The sequence below is a fragment of the Chiloscyllium plagiosum genome, chromosome 28 (genome assembly GCF_004010195.1).
Source record: "Chiloscyllium plagiosum isolate BGI_BamShark_2017 chromosome 28, ASM401019v2, whole genome shotgun sequence".
Classification (NCBI taxonomy): Eukaryota; Metazoa; Chordata; class Chondrichthyes; order Orectolobiformes; family Hemiscylliidae; genus Chiloscyllium; species Chiloscyllium plagiosum.
In genome coordinates, this window is record NC_057737.1 from 11,548,757 (window position 1) to 11,564,750 (window position 15,994).

Below are 15,994 nucleotides of genomic sequence, written 5' to 3' on the forward strand. Positions count from 1 at the left end.
GTTGACACGAGCATAGAGCTTTACAGCATGAAAAGAGGCCCTTCGGCCAGTTATCTCCACACCAATCATCAAGTATCTATTTACTCCAATCCTATTTTCCAGCATTTGGCCATAGCCTTGTTTGCTATGACATTTCTAATCTTCACCTGTTCATCTAAATACCTAATATAGCTTAAATACTTATGAGAAGTACATTGCTTGTCACAGGCCACTCGGGTGTTTCCTTTCTTCCTGGTGGTAGAAATTGAATAAAGATTTGTACAGTTGTCTTTCACTGTGTCTCACACCTATGCACACACGCAACATGGGTGCTGGGGGAATATAAACACTACCATAGTTAGGTGGTAGTGTGGGGGTTAAAAAAAGAAAAATTATATAACCAGGAGATATAGAGTCTCCTCAGTTTAGGGTACGGACTCTGTGCTAAAAGAAAGAAAAAATACTTCGATATATGCAGAAGCAGAGATGAGGTGCCACAGTAAGAGATTAGGGAGTAAAGTCACAGATTGAAAAGCAGGACCTCAAGGTTGTAATCTCTGGATTATTCCCAGTGCCACATACTAGTCAGTATAGGAATAGGTAGATAGAGTAGGTGAATGCACAGTTGAAAAGTTGGTTCAGGAGAGAGATTTTTAGATTCCAAGATCACTGGTCCATTTCTGGAGAAGGTTGAAAACCTGTGCAAGTCAGACAGGAGCCACCTGAACCAGAATGGGAACAACATCTCTGCAGCTGGGCTCTCTAGTACTACTGTTGGGGTTTAATTTGGCAGGGGTGGGTTAGGATGCAGAGTAAAAGTACAGTAAGGGGGTGATCCTCAAGACAGGTGTAGGGGAACCAGTTAGTTTGGAAGACCAAGCATATATAGTCAAGGCACAATGGGGCATGACAAAGCTAGATGTCACTTATTTAAATGCAGGTAATCTTGCAACAAGAGAGGAGTTAAGGGTGCTGATTACTACATGGGAAAACAAAATCCATGTCTTAATTATTTCTGAGTATAGTCTCTTCAAGTCTGTCTGGTAGCAGGACAGGGAGGGATGAGGTTGTCAAAGTATTGCTCAAGGAGTCAATTGCTACAATAGAGATGGATGATAATTAGTGGCTTCCTCAAATTATGCCATTTGGGTAGAACATAAAAACAAACAAATCATATTTCTGCAAGTGTATAAACCAATAGTCAGTAAAACAGATAGCAAGATAAATCTGTAGGCAAACTTCAAGTATGCATGCCCATAGATCCAAAGGTGGCATATGGGATACATTTATTAGTCAAGGCATTGAATTTAACAGCCAGGAGGGCTCTTGTGGTTCAGTGATAGATCAGAGGTAGGGACACTATCTCTGAACAAGCTGATTATTTAAAAAAGCAAGATGGTTATAATGGAACTGTATACAGGTATTTAATTTATTGTAGTCATATGTATCTAAGTACAGTAAAAGGTTTTAGCAAGCAGTACAGGCGGATCATAGTGTGCTGAGACAGAGTGAGGGATACAAGGTTGTGACTGCACAGGAGGTTCTCAAAGTCAGATCAACATTATTTGAAGTTAGACACATACATGCAGCAGTCTAATAACAGCAGGAAAGAAATTGTTCTTGAACCTGTTGGTACATGTGTTCAACCTTCAGTATCTTCTACCTAACAGAAGAGGTGGAAGAGAACATTACTGGGTTAAGAGGGGCCTTTGAAGATGGGAGCCATTCTGCAGCAACGAGAAATGTAAATGGATTCCAAGGAATGGAGGTTGGCTTGCGTGATAGTCTGGCCCGTGCACACAATATCCTGTAGTTTTTGGGTAGAGCAGATACCATACCAGGTCATGATACAACCAGATAGAATACTTGTTATGATGCATCTTCCAGACATGCTGAATTTCCTAAGCCACCTGAAGAGGAGTTGTTGTACTTTCTTGACCATCGCATCTACGTGGGAGTCCAGGACAGATAGTCAATTATCGTCACTCAGAGGAACTTGATGCTCTTGACACTCACATCCTCAGCTCGGTTGATATAGATAAGGATGTGTACTCCTCCTATGTAATGTTAGTTAGGCCACAGCTGGAGTAATGTGTTCAGTTTTGATCACCACATTATAGGATTCGTGTAACTGCACTAGAGATTCACGAGCGTGTTGTCAGAGCTGAAGCGAATCAACTGTGAAGAGACGAGATCAGTTTGGGTTGTTTTCCTTAAAGCAGAGATCTGATTAAAGTGTATGAAGTTCTGAGGGGCAGAGACAGGGTAGGTAGGGAGAAGCTTTTCCCTTGGTAGAGGGGTCAATAATCAGGGGGCACAGTTCAATAGTAAGGAAGAGGTTTAAAGGGGATTAGAGTATTTGTTTTCACCCAGAATGTGCCAGATAGCTGGAAGTCTGCATCTTTACCATAATTTCAAGCAATTTTAAAAATAGTTTAAAACAATAGGAAGGTGGGTACTCTATTTAAAAAAAGAGCACTATGCACAGAGACGAGCCCTAAATTCTTTAGAGTTCAGAATAATGATGAGCAAAATCATAGTGACTTACAGTTATTAAAAGGATAGACAACAGACAGAAAGATTGTCCTGGGTCTAGAACTGGATGTAAGGAGAACAATCTCAAAATAAAAAAAACAAGCCACTTAGGACCGAGATGAGGAGGAAACTCTTCATTGAGTAGTGAACCGTTGTAATTTTCTATCCCAAAGGACCTTGAAAATTCACTCATTAAATAAGTTGAAGACCGAGAATGATAGATTTCTGTTACCACTGACCTCAAGGAACAGTATGGGAAACTGACATTGAGGTAGACAACCAGCCATTATTTGGAGCAGACTCAAAGGGGCTAAATAGCACACTCCTGCATCTCTGTTCTTCCCACAAGTAGGCACACTCTCCCTGCCTATAACCATCCAACTTACCTTGCACTGGGATTCCTGGTTGCTCTCTTTATGGGTCTGCCCGAGGTCACAGTAATGCCTACTACTGAACTCTGGCACTACCTGCCAATCAGATCAGCTTGGGTGAAGCTTTTATTCTATTCAGTAAAATATTGATGTTTTATTGCAGTCACAACAGGTTCAACTCATGACAACATTCATTGACAAAAAAAAGTATTGACAGAGGTAAATGCGTATTACTATAAAGGAAAACAACAAATAGAAAACAATTGTATGAAGAAAAGTCAAAGATGTTAATGCTATTTTCAACAAAGTTAGGACAAGAAAACCTTTTATTTGTTTTTAGGATATGGGTGATACAGTGTTTCTCAATTGTATTGTATTAATTGTCTATAACTAATTACCTTGAAACACTGCAATCCTTATGGTGTTGGTACTGACAGAGTTGTATTCAGCTGGACATTCTGCAACTTTAATTAAACAAACAGCAAAGGGCAATGGTACATATTCAACTCAGGACACGGTGCACCCTGGAGTGGACATTGCAAGAGTTTTTGTTTCCATGATATGCTACTCACGCTTCTACCAGAGAAATATTGTTAAAGTAAGAGCTATAAAATGGACCACTACTTGGCCCATTGACGCATTCAGAAGAATTTTTTCCCAAATTCCAGAGTCTGACCAGAGGGGTCAGATTAAGACAAAAAACTACAGTTGATTGGGTCCTGGAATACTGTGTTGGCTGAATATTCTTTCATAACAGTATGATACTCAAGTGCTCTTTGCTTAATTTAAAAATGTGAACACAAAAAAACCCATTAAAATAGTTTCTACAGCTGTATGTAAAGGCACTGTGTATAATACAAATTGAGAAACACTGAAAAATAGATATTTTGGCATTCTTTAAGCACAATTACTATTGCAGTATATAATCAAAGCTAAGTGAAATTCTGTTGGAAAACTCTGGATGAGGAAGGCATTTAGTTTGAGACAACAATATATATTATTGGACCAACTGAAATGCTTACTAATTGTGTATTCACCACTAGGTTAAAAGTGAATCTGTCATCCTCGATAAAGGAGCATTGGCTATATTAAATATGCATTAGTGTGACAGATAGTAAGTGAATTTCCACAAGATTGCTGTGAAATAGTTATCCTAACAATTTACTTCAGGAAGGGTGATTGAATTTTCATTCACACTAGTATCATGATCCTCAAACCTACATGTTTGTGGCTATTCCCGAGAGGAATTGATCAGATTTATTTTTTTTAAATAAGTGTTGGGATGTCATGTTGAGATGTACTGGACATTGGTGAAAAGTCTTCTGGAATACTGTGTGCAGTTCTGGTCTTCCTGCTATAGGAAGGTTATTATTGAATTGGAGAGGGTTAGAAAAGATTTACAAAGATATTGCTGGGAGTGGAATGTCTTCAGTTATAAAAATAGGCTGGATGGTGAGTGTGGTTAGTGTGTGGAATGAACTGCTAGAGGAAGTGATGAATGCAGGCACAGTTACAACATTTAAAAGACATTTAGATAAGTACATGAATAGGAAATGTTTGGAGGGAGATGGGCTAAATGCAGTCAAGCTGTACTCATTTAGTTTGGGAACATGGTCGGTGTGGACTAATTGGACCATGCTGTATGCCTCTAAGTGGAATATTTCCAAGAATTTTCTACACTGAAACAGATCCAGCACCTGATGTGAACTAATTTTGAAACAGATGTAGTTGAGTAATAATAAAAGGGAAAGACATGCAGATTGGCTTTGCACTATGCCAAATCTGTTTCTTTCATATCACAAGAATGCTAACAATGAGGAAAGCATGCATATGCTTCACATATATGTGAAATTACTCTAAAATAATCTCTCCCACTTCATGGATAAGGCCATAAAACATCTATAGTGTTGAGGATAGAGAGGGAGAATGTAGTTCAAAGTAAGCCAGCAACATTGAAACTACATTAATTCCTTTAAATAAGAGGTTGACAGGTCAGTCAAACCCAATTACAGCCCAATGTCAAATATGGATATTTCCTGATGGGGGTTGCATATTAAACCCTTACTCCGGCTAGTTTTGCTGAAAGTTTGTTTTCAGCATCCATTGTATCAGAGGCAACTATGTAGTGCACAGTATCACCCAAAAGGGCTGCGAGAGGTAAGACTCAGCTTCAACAATCAGTTTTATTAATTCTGACAAAAGACTACTCAAATGAAAACTTTATAGACCATGGTCTCACAAGTTGAAGGAGCTATTTATGTATGATAACAAATATATATATATATAATAATCTGAGCTAACAAAATATTTACATGTGAATTAGTGTTTTGATGCTTATGGAAATGTCATCCTAAAAATGTAGTTATTAAAATTGTGCATTCAAAATTGTTTATGTAGTTGGAATAAACCACATATAAATCTGCATTATAGAAATAACTGCTTGATATATATTCAATAAATATGAAAAGGCAATGCAAGATTACACATTGTGTAAAATCACTGTTTTGAAGGAATGTCATAATGGAATAGTCACTGCAACATTACAGTTAAAACGCTTCTTGTTAGGGTGTCTTGTTCCCACTTCATTTCTGAAGAATGAACTGATCAATGAACTCATTTTGTTCAGCTTCTACTTTTGACAGTGCATCATATTCTATCCGGTACCTGCAAAGAAAATGATCCCATAACATACTGTAGGCAAAAAGAATTTATTGTAGCATTTATGCAAGTGATTCTATATTTATTAGTCCAGTCTAACAGCTGCAACTTTATGCATTTCTGTAAGTTGAGCTCTATTATGGAGGACTAGAGTGCTGTGTGTATCATTGCCAGTGATAACAGTAGTAAATTGAGAGAAAAAAAAAACTCAAATTCAGTTCAGAACTTTATCTTTACATGTATCTAAGTTTTTATGGTTGTTGAAGAATATGAATGATAAAAATGAGCAAGAACCTTTTGCAAAAAGTTAAGAGGTTGTGGAGCTGGATGTAAATAGTTAGTTCTTCTTTGGCTTTAAATGGTTTAGTCCGGTTAAATAATCTTCACCATACAGACATAACTTGTGGGATATTATCACCCATTCCTCCACAATAAAAAATAATTCTTATTTTTACGTCCATACCCCACCCCTCCTCTCCCTATTTCCAAACTCCTCCATCCCTGCAACCTCCAAAGACTTTGATGCTATAACTCTGGCCTGTTGTACAGCCTCACTTCTTTCACAGCCCCATTAACGGTCATGCATCTAGGATCTAAACTCTGCAATTCGTGCCAAGACTGCTTTAGCTCCACACGACCTTAAAACCAATCTGTTCTATTAAGTGTTTGGTCAGTAATCCTCCTGTTTACTTACCTCAGTTGCAATTTTTGTGTTTACTCTCCTGTGAAGACCTCAAAATGGCTCACTGTTGAGGATCCATTTATAATCACCTCGTTGGCTATCTTCAAAGTGAGAATTTAAAATCTCTATTTACTTTATTCTAAAGTAGACATGCCAAGAAAAGTGACTCAGCTTGCTGTAATTTCTCACAGCTTTTTCAGAATGAAGGAAGCAAAAGAATTTAAGTTTTTAGAAGTCATAATCTAATATTTTGCCAGCACTTCAGAGCAATGTGTTGGCCAGTAACTGAGAAATTGTTATCCCCTTGGTCAGGGAATAGTGCACCAATTTTGAAATAAAGAGGATTTTGATTTTAAAAACATAATATGGCTAGCCACTTATCTTGCATTCTTCCAATCCTTGATCTGGTAGGTATACAGAAGTACCTGATACAGACTCAGCTTTTTAGACCAAGTTCCACACTGTTTGCATGTGGCTTAAGACAACGAACATTTCAATCTCTTTAGTTAACAATAGTGGTACAAAATATAAAATAAGAATGCATGATGGACATTTTAACAGCAAAACTATAGCTGCAAAAAAATGGCTGTATTTAACAGTACCATTACAGCTTTTAATGCAATTCTCTTTTAGTATTAGTAAAAGATACAAGACTCTGACAAACCTTTCAAGCTGCATTTTCTTTTCAGCTATTAAAGCTTGGAGCTGCTGCTGTTGAGCTTCTCTTTGCTTAGCAACTGATTTCAGAAGATTTCGAGCACCTATGGCCTGTAGATGAGAGGAGAATTAATCAAAAACCCTATGAGATCTTTAACAATGCTCTGAATCAGTTATTTCTCTTACTCTATTAGATTCTCCAAAATGGAGATCATTCTTATTCCACACTACATAGCACAGAAGTATAGTGTGCAAACAAGTGGAGCCATTCCATTACGTTATTTAGAGAATTATGTACCATAAACAATAAAGGTGGATACTTCTTTTCCTAGCCCCATTACATTTGCCCCATATTACAAAGCAATTTAACTTATAATCAACCTTCATGGGTAATTATTGCAATTAATGTTATCTTAGAAACACCAGCTGGAATACGTTCCATCAAGTTACACTTAAGGAATGCATAATAACCAGACCTGTACGTTCCTAATAGGGATAAAATTACCAGACATCATTATTCCAGCTGATTGTTCAAAGTTTCATAAAATTTAAATATCAGTTTGAATTCATGTTGAAAAGTTGATATGTATACAATTTCAAAACTACATCTAGAGGAACATTACCTTCATCTTTTCATTTTCTGCTTCTTTAGCAAGTTGATCGACTATCTCAATTAAACCACCAACAATTTTTTGGAACTGGCCTATTTCTGAAAAAAAAATGATTTAAAAGTTATTGCCAAATTTCACATAAGAACTATACGACATAATTGCCTTTCACATGTCCGTACATGAATTGTTCTTCAGCTGCTGGTGAGAATTCAATTTTTGTTGTTGTCTAAAAGTGCATCCAACCTCCAGAACACACCCACTACCAAAGTCTTAAGCCATTGCTCTCAAGAATCCGACCCTCTGTACTGCCTTCATTGTTCCTTTAACACTGTTTTGGCCTAACCTTACTGTTTAAATCTCTAGATGTTATGCTGCATTTGCAATACATGACAACAAAGCTTTAAACACTGGCTTCATTAATTCTTGTTTAGGTAAAAGCAAAACTATCAATAATCCATAATCCGGTGGAAAACAACAATCTCTTGCATTCACACAATGAAATGAAAGCACTGCCGGACAAATTTTGTCATTTTGTCAAACCTAGCAATATTAGTCTTGCACAAAACTCTAACATAATGATATTGAATTTTCCATGTATTTTCTAAAACAGAATTCCAAAATTAGAGTTTCTTACCTGAAACTATTCTACATATTTAAATAAGTTTAATTGTTTAATGCTTCTCAACAATTAATACCTTGAATTCCTGATGATCTAAAGCAAGAAATGAATGACAATCCGTGAACAGCATAGCATCTGGAAAATCCTGAATTCTACTTGGGAGGTTTTGGTATGCTTGTTTATGTTCATAAATTCTCATAACTGATTTTAGAATGCATTTGTTATTACACATTGTTGAGAAATGAAGTGAGGCACACAGAGATATTTATCTTGGGTTGAAATTATCATTTGCCAATGAGTGAAAAGGTTTTCATTTTACCTGTCTAGACAATCTTTCAATTTAGCCAAAATAATCAAACCACATCCTTCCTGTATTTCACTCCCATCACAGATGGAAAACATGAAGAGGATGTGGTTCGACAGTCAATCTGCCACTGATCTCCATATTAACATTAAGTAGAAAACTTAATTTGGGTTACCAATTCACAATGTATTTTCCTTAAAGAAGAGCACTATTTAAATGTAGAAGATAGTTTAACGCAGCAAAAATAGAACGTTTTATAGAAGAACATTCTCGACACTAAACTTACGCCGCTGGTCTATATTTAAACCTTCTGTTGCTCATGTTATTAATCGTTTAATTAAATACATTGTGCATACAGTAAGCTTTCCTGTGATTGTATTGTAAATCACAATCAATTCAGATTGACAAACTCCCCAACATTTTGTCTCTTTTGCTAATTAATCCAATTGTTACTTGTAGTTAGCATTTTTTGAGATCTGGTATCTGTTCCTCATTAGTACAGTATCTGTTCTCGTTATTTTTAAATCATCCATTAATATTTTAGACGTTGCAAGAAACTGCCAAATTCCAAACCAAGCCCACTTCTACTTATTTTACATGGACGGCAAAATCTTGGACTAAGTTTTGTTTGTTTCAAACAAAACTTCAAATTAGATTACCCCCAGTTGGGCGCTGTAACAAAAAGCAACCAAACAGTGAACAAAACCTTGTAAAAAAAGTGAACAGAAACTTATTAAACTAAATTACTATCAGGGATGATAATGCACCCTATTACCAACAGGTATCTAAAGGCCAGTGGACACTGCATGCTCCCTCTCAATAGACACCAGAGTGTGAACGTAACTGTGAAAGACGGACAGACAGACAGTCAGGCACTATAACCCCTCCACGAGAAAGTTGGTAACCTTACATCTGCTAAGGAGATGCGACCACGGAGGGGGGGAACATCTGTTCAGAAGAATTGGGACATCAGTTCTTAGTGTCAATGGATCAGTGTAAATAAGGTGATAACATTTGTTCACTTGTGGAATGTGTGGCAGTACCTCCTTTTCATGCCAGAGGCTGGAGGCACGCATATTTCACAGTTGGATGTGTTAGTTTATATCAAAGACTCTTAACAAAACTCATGCTCAATAGGAAAATAACTTGTAATTTAATAAGCTGAGTGGAATATGTATGCAATAGAACAATCCTAATATATTTTCATGTATACCACATTGAGCAGATTTGAGTTTATGAAGCTCAGCTCCCTCATCTTTACTGGTCTGGGAAGTGAATGTCTCATTACCCTTACAGGGTAGGAAAACACTAAGGCTAAAAGTTGGAAGATGTTCATTTGTGAGTGAGAGACACAGAAAACATTCTTCTGTAAATTACATTCACTGATTTAAGGGTTCAAGGGACACAGAGAGAGGGAGAGACAGACAGACAGGACGGAACCTGGTGGAAAGTTTAACTCTTTATGGTCTGATTTGAGTGTGCACTGGCTTGTCATGGATGGATTCTTTGTATGTTGTTCTCTGGAGCTCAAGATCTGGGAAGGTTATGAATTTAATTTGCATTCTGGGAATCTAAGATGATTTTAAAAGAAAAAGCCATTTTGTAGGACAATGATATTGGGCATGTTAGCTGAGCAAGGTTACCTCATGACCTTCCCACATAGTTTAGACTAGTCCCTCATTATGATGTACTATTAAAAGGGAAGATTATCTAGCCAATGAAATTGGCTATTTGGCCTGGGTTGATCAGGGTTCCCACTTTGATGTACATGTAGCTTAATTGGTCAAGCGGACACAGACCTGCCTACGAGCTTCACTTCCTCTGCAAACTTTTGCCTTTTTATTGCTGCTAATCTGATTAAGGACATGTAGCATTTTTGTAATTTTAATGTGGATTTCTGTACAAAGATAGCTTGTTTGCAGCAATAAGGGGAGTAGCCTGAGAGCGCTCTTAGGGGCAAGAGCTGGTTTTAGAACATTAGCTCAAGCCTGGCTTGTAGGTATCTATGTTATAATGTAAAATTGATGCCATTGGTAAATAAAGGTAATACTTTAAACCAAATTGTCTGTAAGAGTTTTATATTCCAGACGACCAGAGCACGATCTCCGGGATGAACCAAGAGAGGCTACAGGTCGAGTCCATCAAGGATTCCCTGAGCCACCTCAAATAGGTACTTTAACACACAGGCCTCTGCCTGGGACTATGAAAAACCCAGGAGCTGATCCACAAGGAGTTCCTCTGTCCTGCCTGACCCTCCCTGCACAGTCTACCCATTCATTAGGAACGTGGGGCTAAAGTACAATCTAGTAGCAACCCCTACAAAGTAAACTAAAGCAAGGCTGCAAATGAAAATGATCAACATAAGATTTGCTTTCTAGGTTTATTAAGAGGAGGGATCCATGCTGAAAGTAATTGAATCGATACTTTTAGTGAGGTCAAGTCAAAGGAAAGAGTCCCCTAGTCAGCCTCCAACACTGATTTATTTTGAAACTCTGCCACCTGTGTTTCTCTGTGATAGATTAGAAAGATTGTCTGCAAAGTCTCTCTCATAAATCACCATAGAGTCATAAGAGATGTACAGCACGGACACAGACCCTTCGATCCAATCCGTCCATGCCGACCAGATAACCCAACCCAATCTAGTCCCACCTGTCAGCACCCGGCCCATACCCCTCCAATTCATATACCCATCCAAATGCCTTTTAAATGTTGCAATTGTACTAGCCTCCACCACTTCCTCTGGCAGCTTATTCCAAATTCGTACCATTCTCTGCGTGAAAAAGTTGCCCCTTAGGTCTCTTTTATATCTTTCCCCTCTCACCCCAAACCTATGCCCTCTAGTTCTGGACTCCCCGACGCCAGGGAAAATACCTTGTCTATTTATCCTATCCATGCTCCTCATGATTTTGTAAACCTCTGTAAGGTCACCCCTCAGCCTCCGACACTCCAGGGAAAACAATCCCAGCCTGTTCAGCCTCTCCCTATAGCTCAAATCCTCCAACCCTGGCAACATCTTTGTAAATCTTTTCTAAACCCTTTCAAGTTTCACAATATCTTTCTGATAGGAAGGAGACCAGAATTGCATGCAATATTCCAGCAGTGGCCTAACCAATGCCCTGCACAGCCACAACATGACCTCCCAACTCCTGTACTCAAATACTCTGACCAATAAAGGAAAGCATACCTAACGCCTTCTATACTATCCTATCGACCTGCGACTCCACTTATAAGGAGCTATGAACCTGCACTCTTAAGGTCTCTGTTCAGCAACACTCCCTGGGTCCTCACCATTAAGCGTACAAGTCCTGGTAAGAATTGCCAATCTTCAGTGGCCCTCTGTTCTCAATGTATTGAGTTAAAAACTTTCAACATCAATTAAAAAGACCTCAATAGTCTGATCCCATCCACCATACCCAGGTAATCTTCCCAAGCCCTACTTCCCTGTTAAGCATTCCAACATTCAATCTGTACTTCATGCTCTCATGCACTCTTTCCCGCCACTTCAAAATATTTTTTGAAACTAACAATGCTACAAGACTGGGCTCCTTCTACTTTTGTCCCTTTTAGCATATCCCACTCTCTTCATCCATCAATGGCTCAAGCTAGCTAGGTACCCCACAAGTTCAAGCATTCTCTCCTTAAATCTCTTCCAGTTCTAATGTCTTTAAAACTCCTCTTAAAAACCCACTGCCCAGCAAGCTTTTAGTATCTACTCCTAAAATCCTCCTTTAGTTCAGTTTTCTTTTATTCAGTCAGGCACAGCTGACAAGGACAGCCAGTTTATTCAATGCCCATCTGTGGATGCTCTTGAGAAGTTGGTAGTTAGCCACCTTCTTGAACTGGTGTAGTCTGTATGGCGCAAGTAACACCCACAGTACTATTAAGGAGGAAATTTTAGAAACTTGACACAGCAATGAAGAAATGGTTCTACATTTACAAGTTAGAGTGGTGTATGTTAGAATAACAGGACCTGAAAAATGTGTTGCTGGAAAAGCGCAGCAGGTCAGGCAGCAAAGGAGCAGGAGAATCGACGTTTCAGGCATAAGCCCTTCTTCAGGAAGAAGGGCTTATATCCGAAACGTTGATTCTCCTGCTCCTTTGATGCTGCCTGACCTGCTGCGCTTTTCCAGCAACACATTTTTCAGCTCTGATCTCCAGCATCTGCAGTCCTCACTTTCTCCTAGAATAAAAGGACCTACAAGAATTAGGAGGATCATTCCCTTTGACCCCTCAAGCCTGTGCCATCTAGCTGTGGTCTTAACTCCACTTTTCTGTCAGCCCCATAACCTTTGATGATCAAAAATGTACGTAACTCAGCCTTGAATATATTCAATGATCCAGCCTTCATTGTTCTTTACGGAAGAAAATTGTGCAGACTAATAGCCTTCAGAAAAATGTCTCATCTCAGTCTTAAATGGGAGACCCCTTAACTTTTAAGCTGCGAGCCCTAGATCTAGATTTCTTCATGACAAAAAACACCTTCTTGACATCTGCTCATGCAAGCCCCCTCATTCCAGTATGTTTCAAATAACAGCTTCTCTCACCCTTCTAAATTCTAATGTGTACAAGCCCAACCTTCCTCAAAATAATCCTTTCAATCCAGGGATAAATTGAGTGAATGAGCTCTGCAAAACACAGTTTTCTATATTTCCTTTGTGCTATCTGCAAAATTATCCACCACACATTTGGCCCCTTCATCCAAAGTCACTGTAACTGATCTGAAGACTGAAGTAAAGACACAGGTAGCTCAAGCAACTATGATGGTTAACCCACCAAGAAGGTGCAAATTTCTTTTTGATTTTCACATAAAAGGGTGGTAGTTTGGGGAGTGCCAACGATATATCAAGTTATAAAGAATGATAAACCAAAGCTGATAGTGCCTTACAGCCAAAGAAGCTTTCAAGCCTTGTCACTGTTGTAAAAACAATTTCCAAACAGCAATGTATAGTTCCAATTCCCATAACACTAAGATACTTCAACAAGATCAACTCTCAAGTACTGAATAACAGCAGAGGGTTTTCGAACTTTCTTCATGAAGTCAGAACTTTAACAGAGGGAGATAGGCCTTGTAGCACTTCTCTGCACTGCTTTCAGCACTTCCATGTTCCAGTGACCAGAGGTGGACACATACAGAAAATTCGAACTGAGATATTAGAGAATCATGAAAACTTATGTATTCATTATACAAACGTTTGATGCAAGTACAGAAATCGGGGGCAGGACAGTAATATACTTAAATTAATTAGCATTGAGAGAAGGTATTAGCAGCTTTAACATGGGATAGATTTCCAAGATCAAATGAAATGTGAGGTGGTGCACTTTTGAAGAAGGAACAAGACGAGAGTGCTCAATAAATGACAAGGATCTAGGAAGACAGTAATTTTGGTGTGCTTGTTGTAGGGTAGGTTGTAGGTGGCTTTATGGGACACTTGCTATAATATATTCCTCAAATGATAATAAAAGCAGGAAGGTTATGTTGGTGCTGTCCAGAATTTTGGTCAGACCACAACTGGAGTAGTGTGTACAGTTCTGGTCACCATACTATAGAAAGGATGTGATTGCACTGGAGGAGATTCAGAGGAGATTCATCAGGATGATGAGAGCATTTTAGCGACAAAGAGAGGTTGGCTAAGCTCAGGTTGTTTTCTTTGGAGCAGAGAAGATTGGGGGGCACCTGATAAACTTATAGAGCTCTATCAGGGGCATGGCCTCTGCCCTTTGTGAACTTATACAGCTCTATCAGGTGATAAAAAGCAGAATTCCCCTTAGATGAAGGGAATAATAGGATACTGATTAAAAGTGAAAGGCAAGAGGTTCAGAGGGAATTTGAGGAAACATTTGTACTAGAAACTGGGATTAGAATAGATCGATGTTTGATGACCAGCACAAACACAATGGGCCTCTCTCTGTGCTGTTAAATCCTCTGATCTGCCATTCATCAGTAAGCATTTATATATAAGCTCAAATCTTTTTCAAGTCTCTAATTAACCATGGATGGTGGATCTTCCCTTTAGAATTTTGCTTTATAGTAGAAATGAAAATATTTTCAGTATTCTGAAATATCCCCTTAAATTTCTGCCACTGCATCTCCATTATTCTAAATGGGAAGAATTCAAAAGTCTGAAGTGCAAAGAAATGGCAGCCAGTGACATATGGTATTCCACAAGGCTCAATGTTGGGACCACAATGTTTCACATTATATTTTAATGATACAGATGAAGGAACTGAGGGCATTCTAGCTAAGTTTGCAGACGATACAAAGATAGGGCAACGAACAGGTAACATTGAGGAGATAAGGAGGCTGCAAAAGCATTTGGACAGGTTAGGATAGTGGACAAAGAATGGCAGATGGAATACAACATGGGAAAATGGGAGGTCAGTACATCAGACAAGAACACCACCCTTGTCAGCAGGAAAGATTACAAAGTTGAAACTTTATTGCTGGAACAGCACAGCAGGTCAGGCAGCATCCAGGGAACAGGAGATTCGACGTTTCGGGCACAGGCCCTTCTTCAGGAAAGATTACAAAGTCTGGATTGGATTTGAATGGATTGGAGGGTGAATGGTAATGGCAGCTGATGTCACATTGACAATTCCGAATGAATACATCAAGTGCAGGTAGGTAAAAGGCCATAGGAAGGAGTCCAAGTTGGGGAAGAGTGTTGGAGGCAGGTGAAGGGGTGTCTGTTGGTCAGGGAGTGAACTCTTGTCCAACTGAATAGGCATGGAGGCAAAGGCAATGGCAGAAAAATTCAATGTCATGTTGTCCGATTGAGGCAGGGATACAAAGAGGTAAAACTAAGTCCTTTGTTGACTACAGAATGTTCAGCACATAACAGGAGGTCAGAATAGATAGTAAATGCTCGACAAGAGCTGGGGTCATGGGAAAGGCATAATTTAGGCTACTAGCCCAACGTAGTACAAAGGGAGCACCGTCGGAGATGTTATCTTTCATATGAGAAGGCTGACAGCTTCAGTTTAACGTCTCAATTCCATACGAAAGGACCCATGGCACCATTTTGAAGAATAGGGCAACGCTCCTTAACGACAGTTACCTCTTGACCAACAATATGCTGTTTGTGGGATCTTGTTGTGCACAAAAACCATTACCACGCGCCCCGCATTACGACAGGGCACAAACATCAAAGTAGTATTCAACAGGGCGCAAATCAAAGAGGGCTTCGAAAAGTCCCGAGCTGCTGAGAGGGGTTGTATAAGTAGATTTTCTTTCGAACCGAGTCTTCCTCCCTCCCCCCGGTGACAGAAATCCGGCCCCTGCACCTACTTTCTATAAAGTCCTTGCACTCCTCCTTCAGTTCTGTTGTGCTTTGCGCCACTTCAGGGTCCAAGACCCGGAGTTTGTTGAGTTCGTCGAAGTGCAGGCCGGCCTCCCCCAGGGCTTCCATCGCTACCACAATCAACAGGGTCCTGCCGTCCCCTATCCCGCTGCCACGGCGACAGCGACGGCTCTCTTCCCCGCGCTACCGCGCATGAGCAGTCCGTGAGGGGGTGGGACCATTCCAGAAGCCGCGCATGCTCAGTATCAAATCTCCCGATTGTCTCTCAACGCAGTGTGGG

The 15,994-nt window shown here is 39.3% G+C and overlaps 1 protein-coding gene across 2 annotated transcripts; it reads right to left on the reverse strand.

Annotated features, from left to right (window-relative positions):
- Positions 1–368: 368 nt before the first annotated feature.
- Positions 369–15,972, reverse strand: ift20 (intraflagellar transport 20 homolog (Chlamydomonas)). Of its 2 annotated transcripts, XM_043718286.1 has the most exons (5): positions 15,702–15,972; positions 7,506–7,591; positions 6,890–6,993; positions 5,430–5,549; positions 369–2,157 (listed from the first exon to the last, which is right to left on the reverse strand). In XM_043718286.1, the coding sequence occupies exons 1-4, from the start codon at positions 15,820–15,822 to the stop codon at positions 5,468–5,470; spliced, it is 393 nt and encodes a 130-aa protein (XP_043574221.1). In that variant the 5' UTR covers positions 15,823–15,972; the 3' UTR covers positions 369–2,157; positions 5,430–5,467. The 2 variants fall into 2 exon arrangements, with proteins under 2 accessions (XP_043574221.1, XP_043574220.1); XM_043718285.1 differs by lacking the exon at positions 369–2,157 and having other exon boundaries at positions 4,454–5,549.
- Positions 15,973–15,994: the final 22 nt, after the last annotated feature.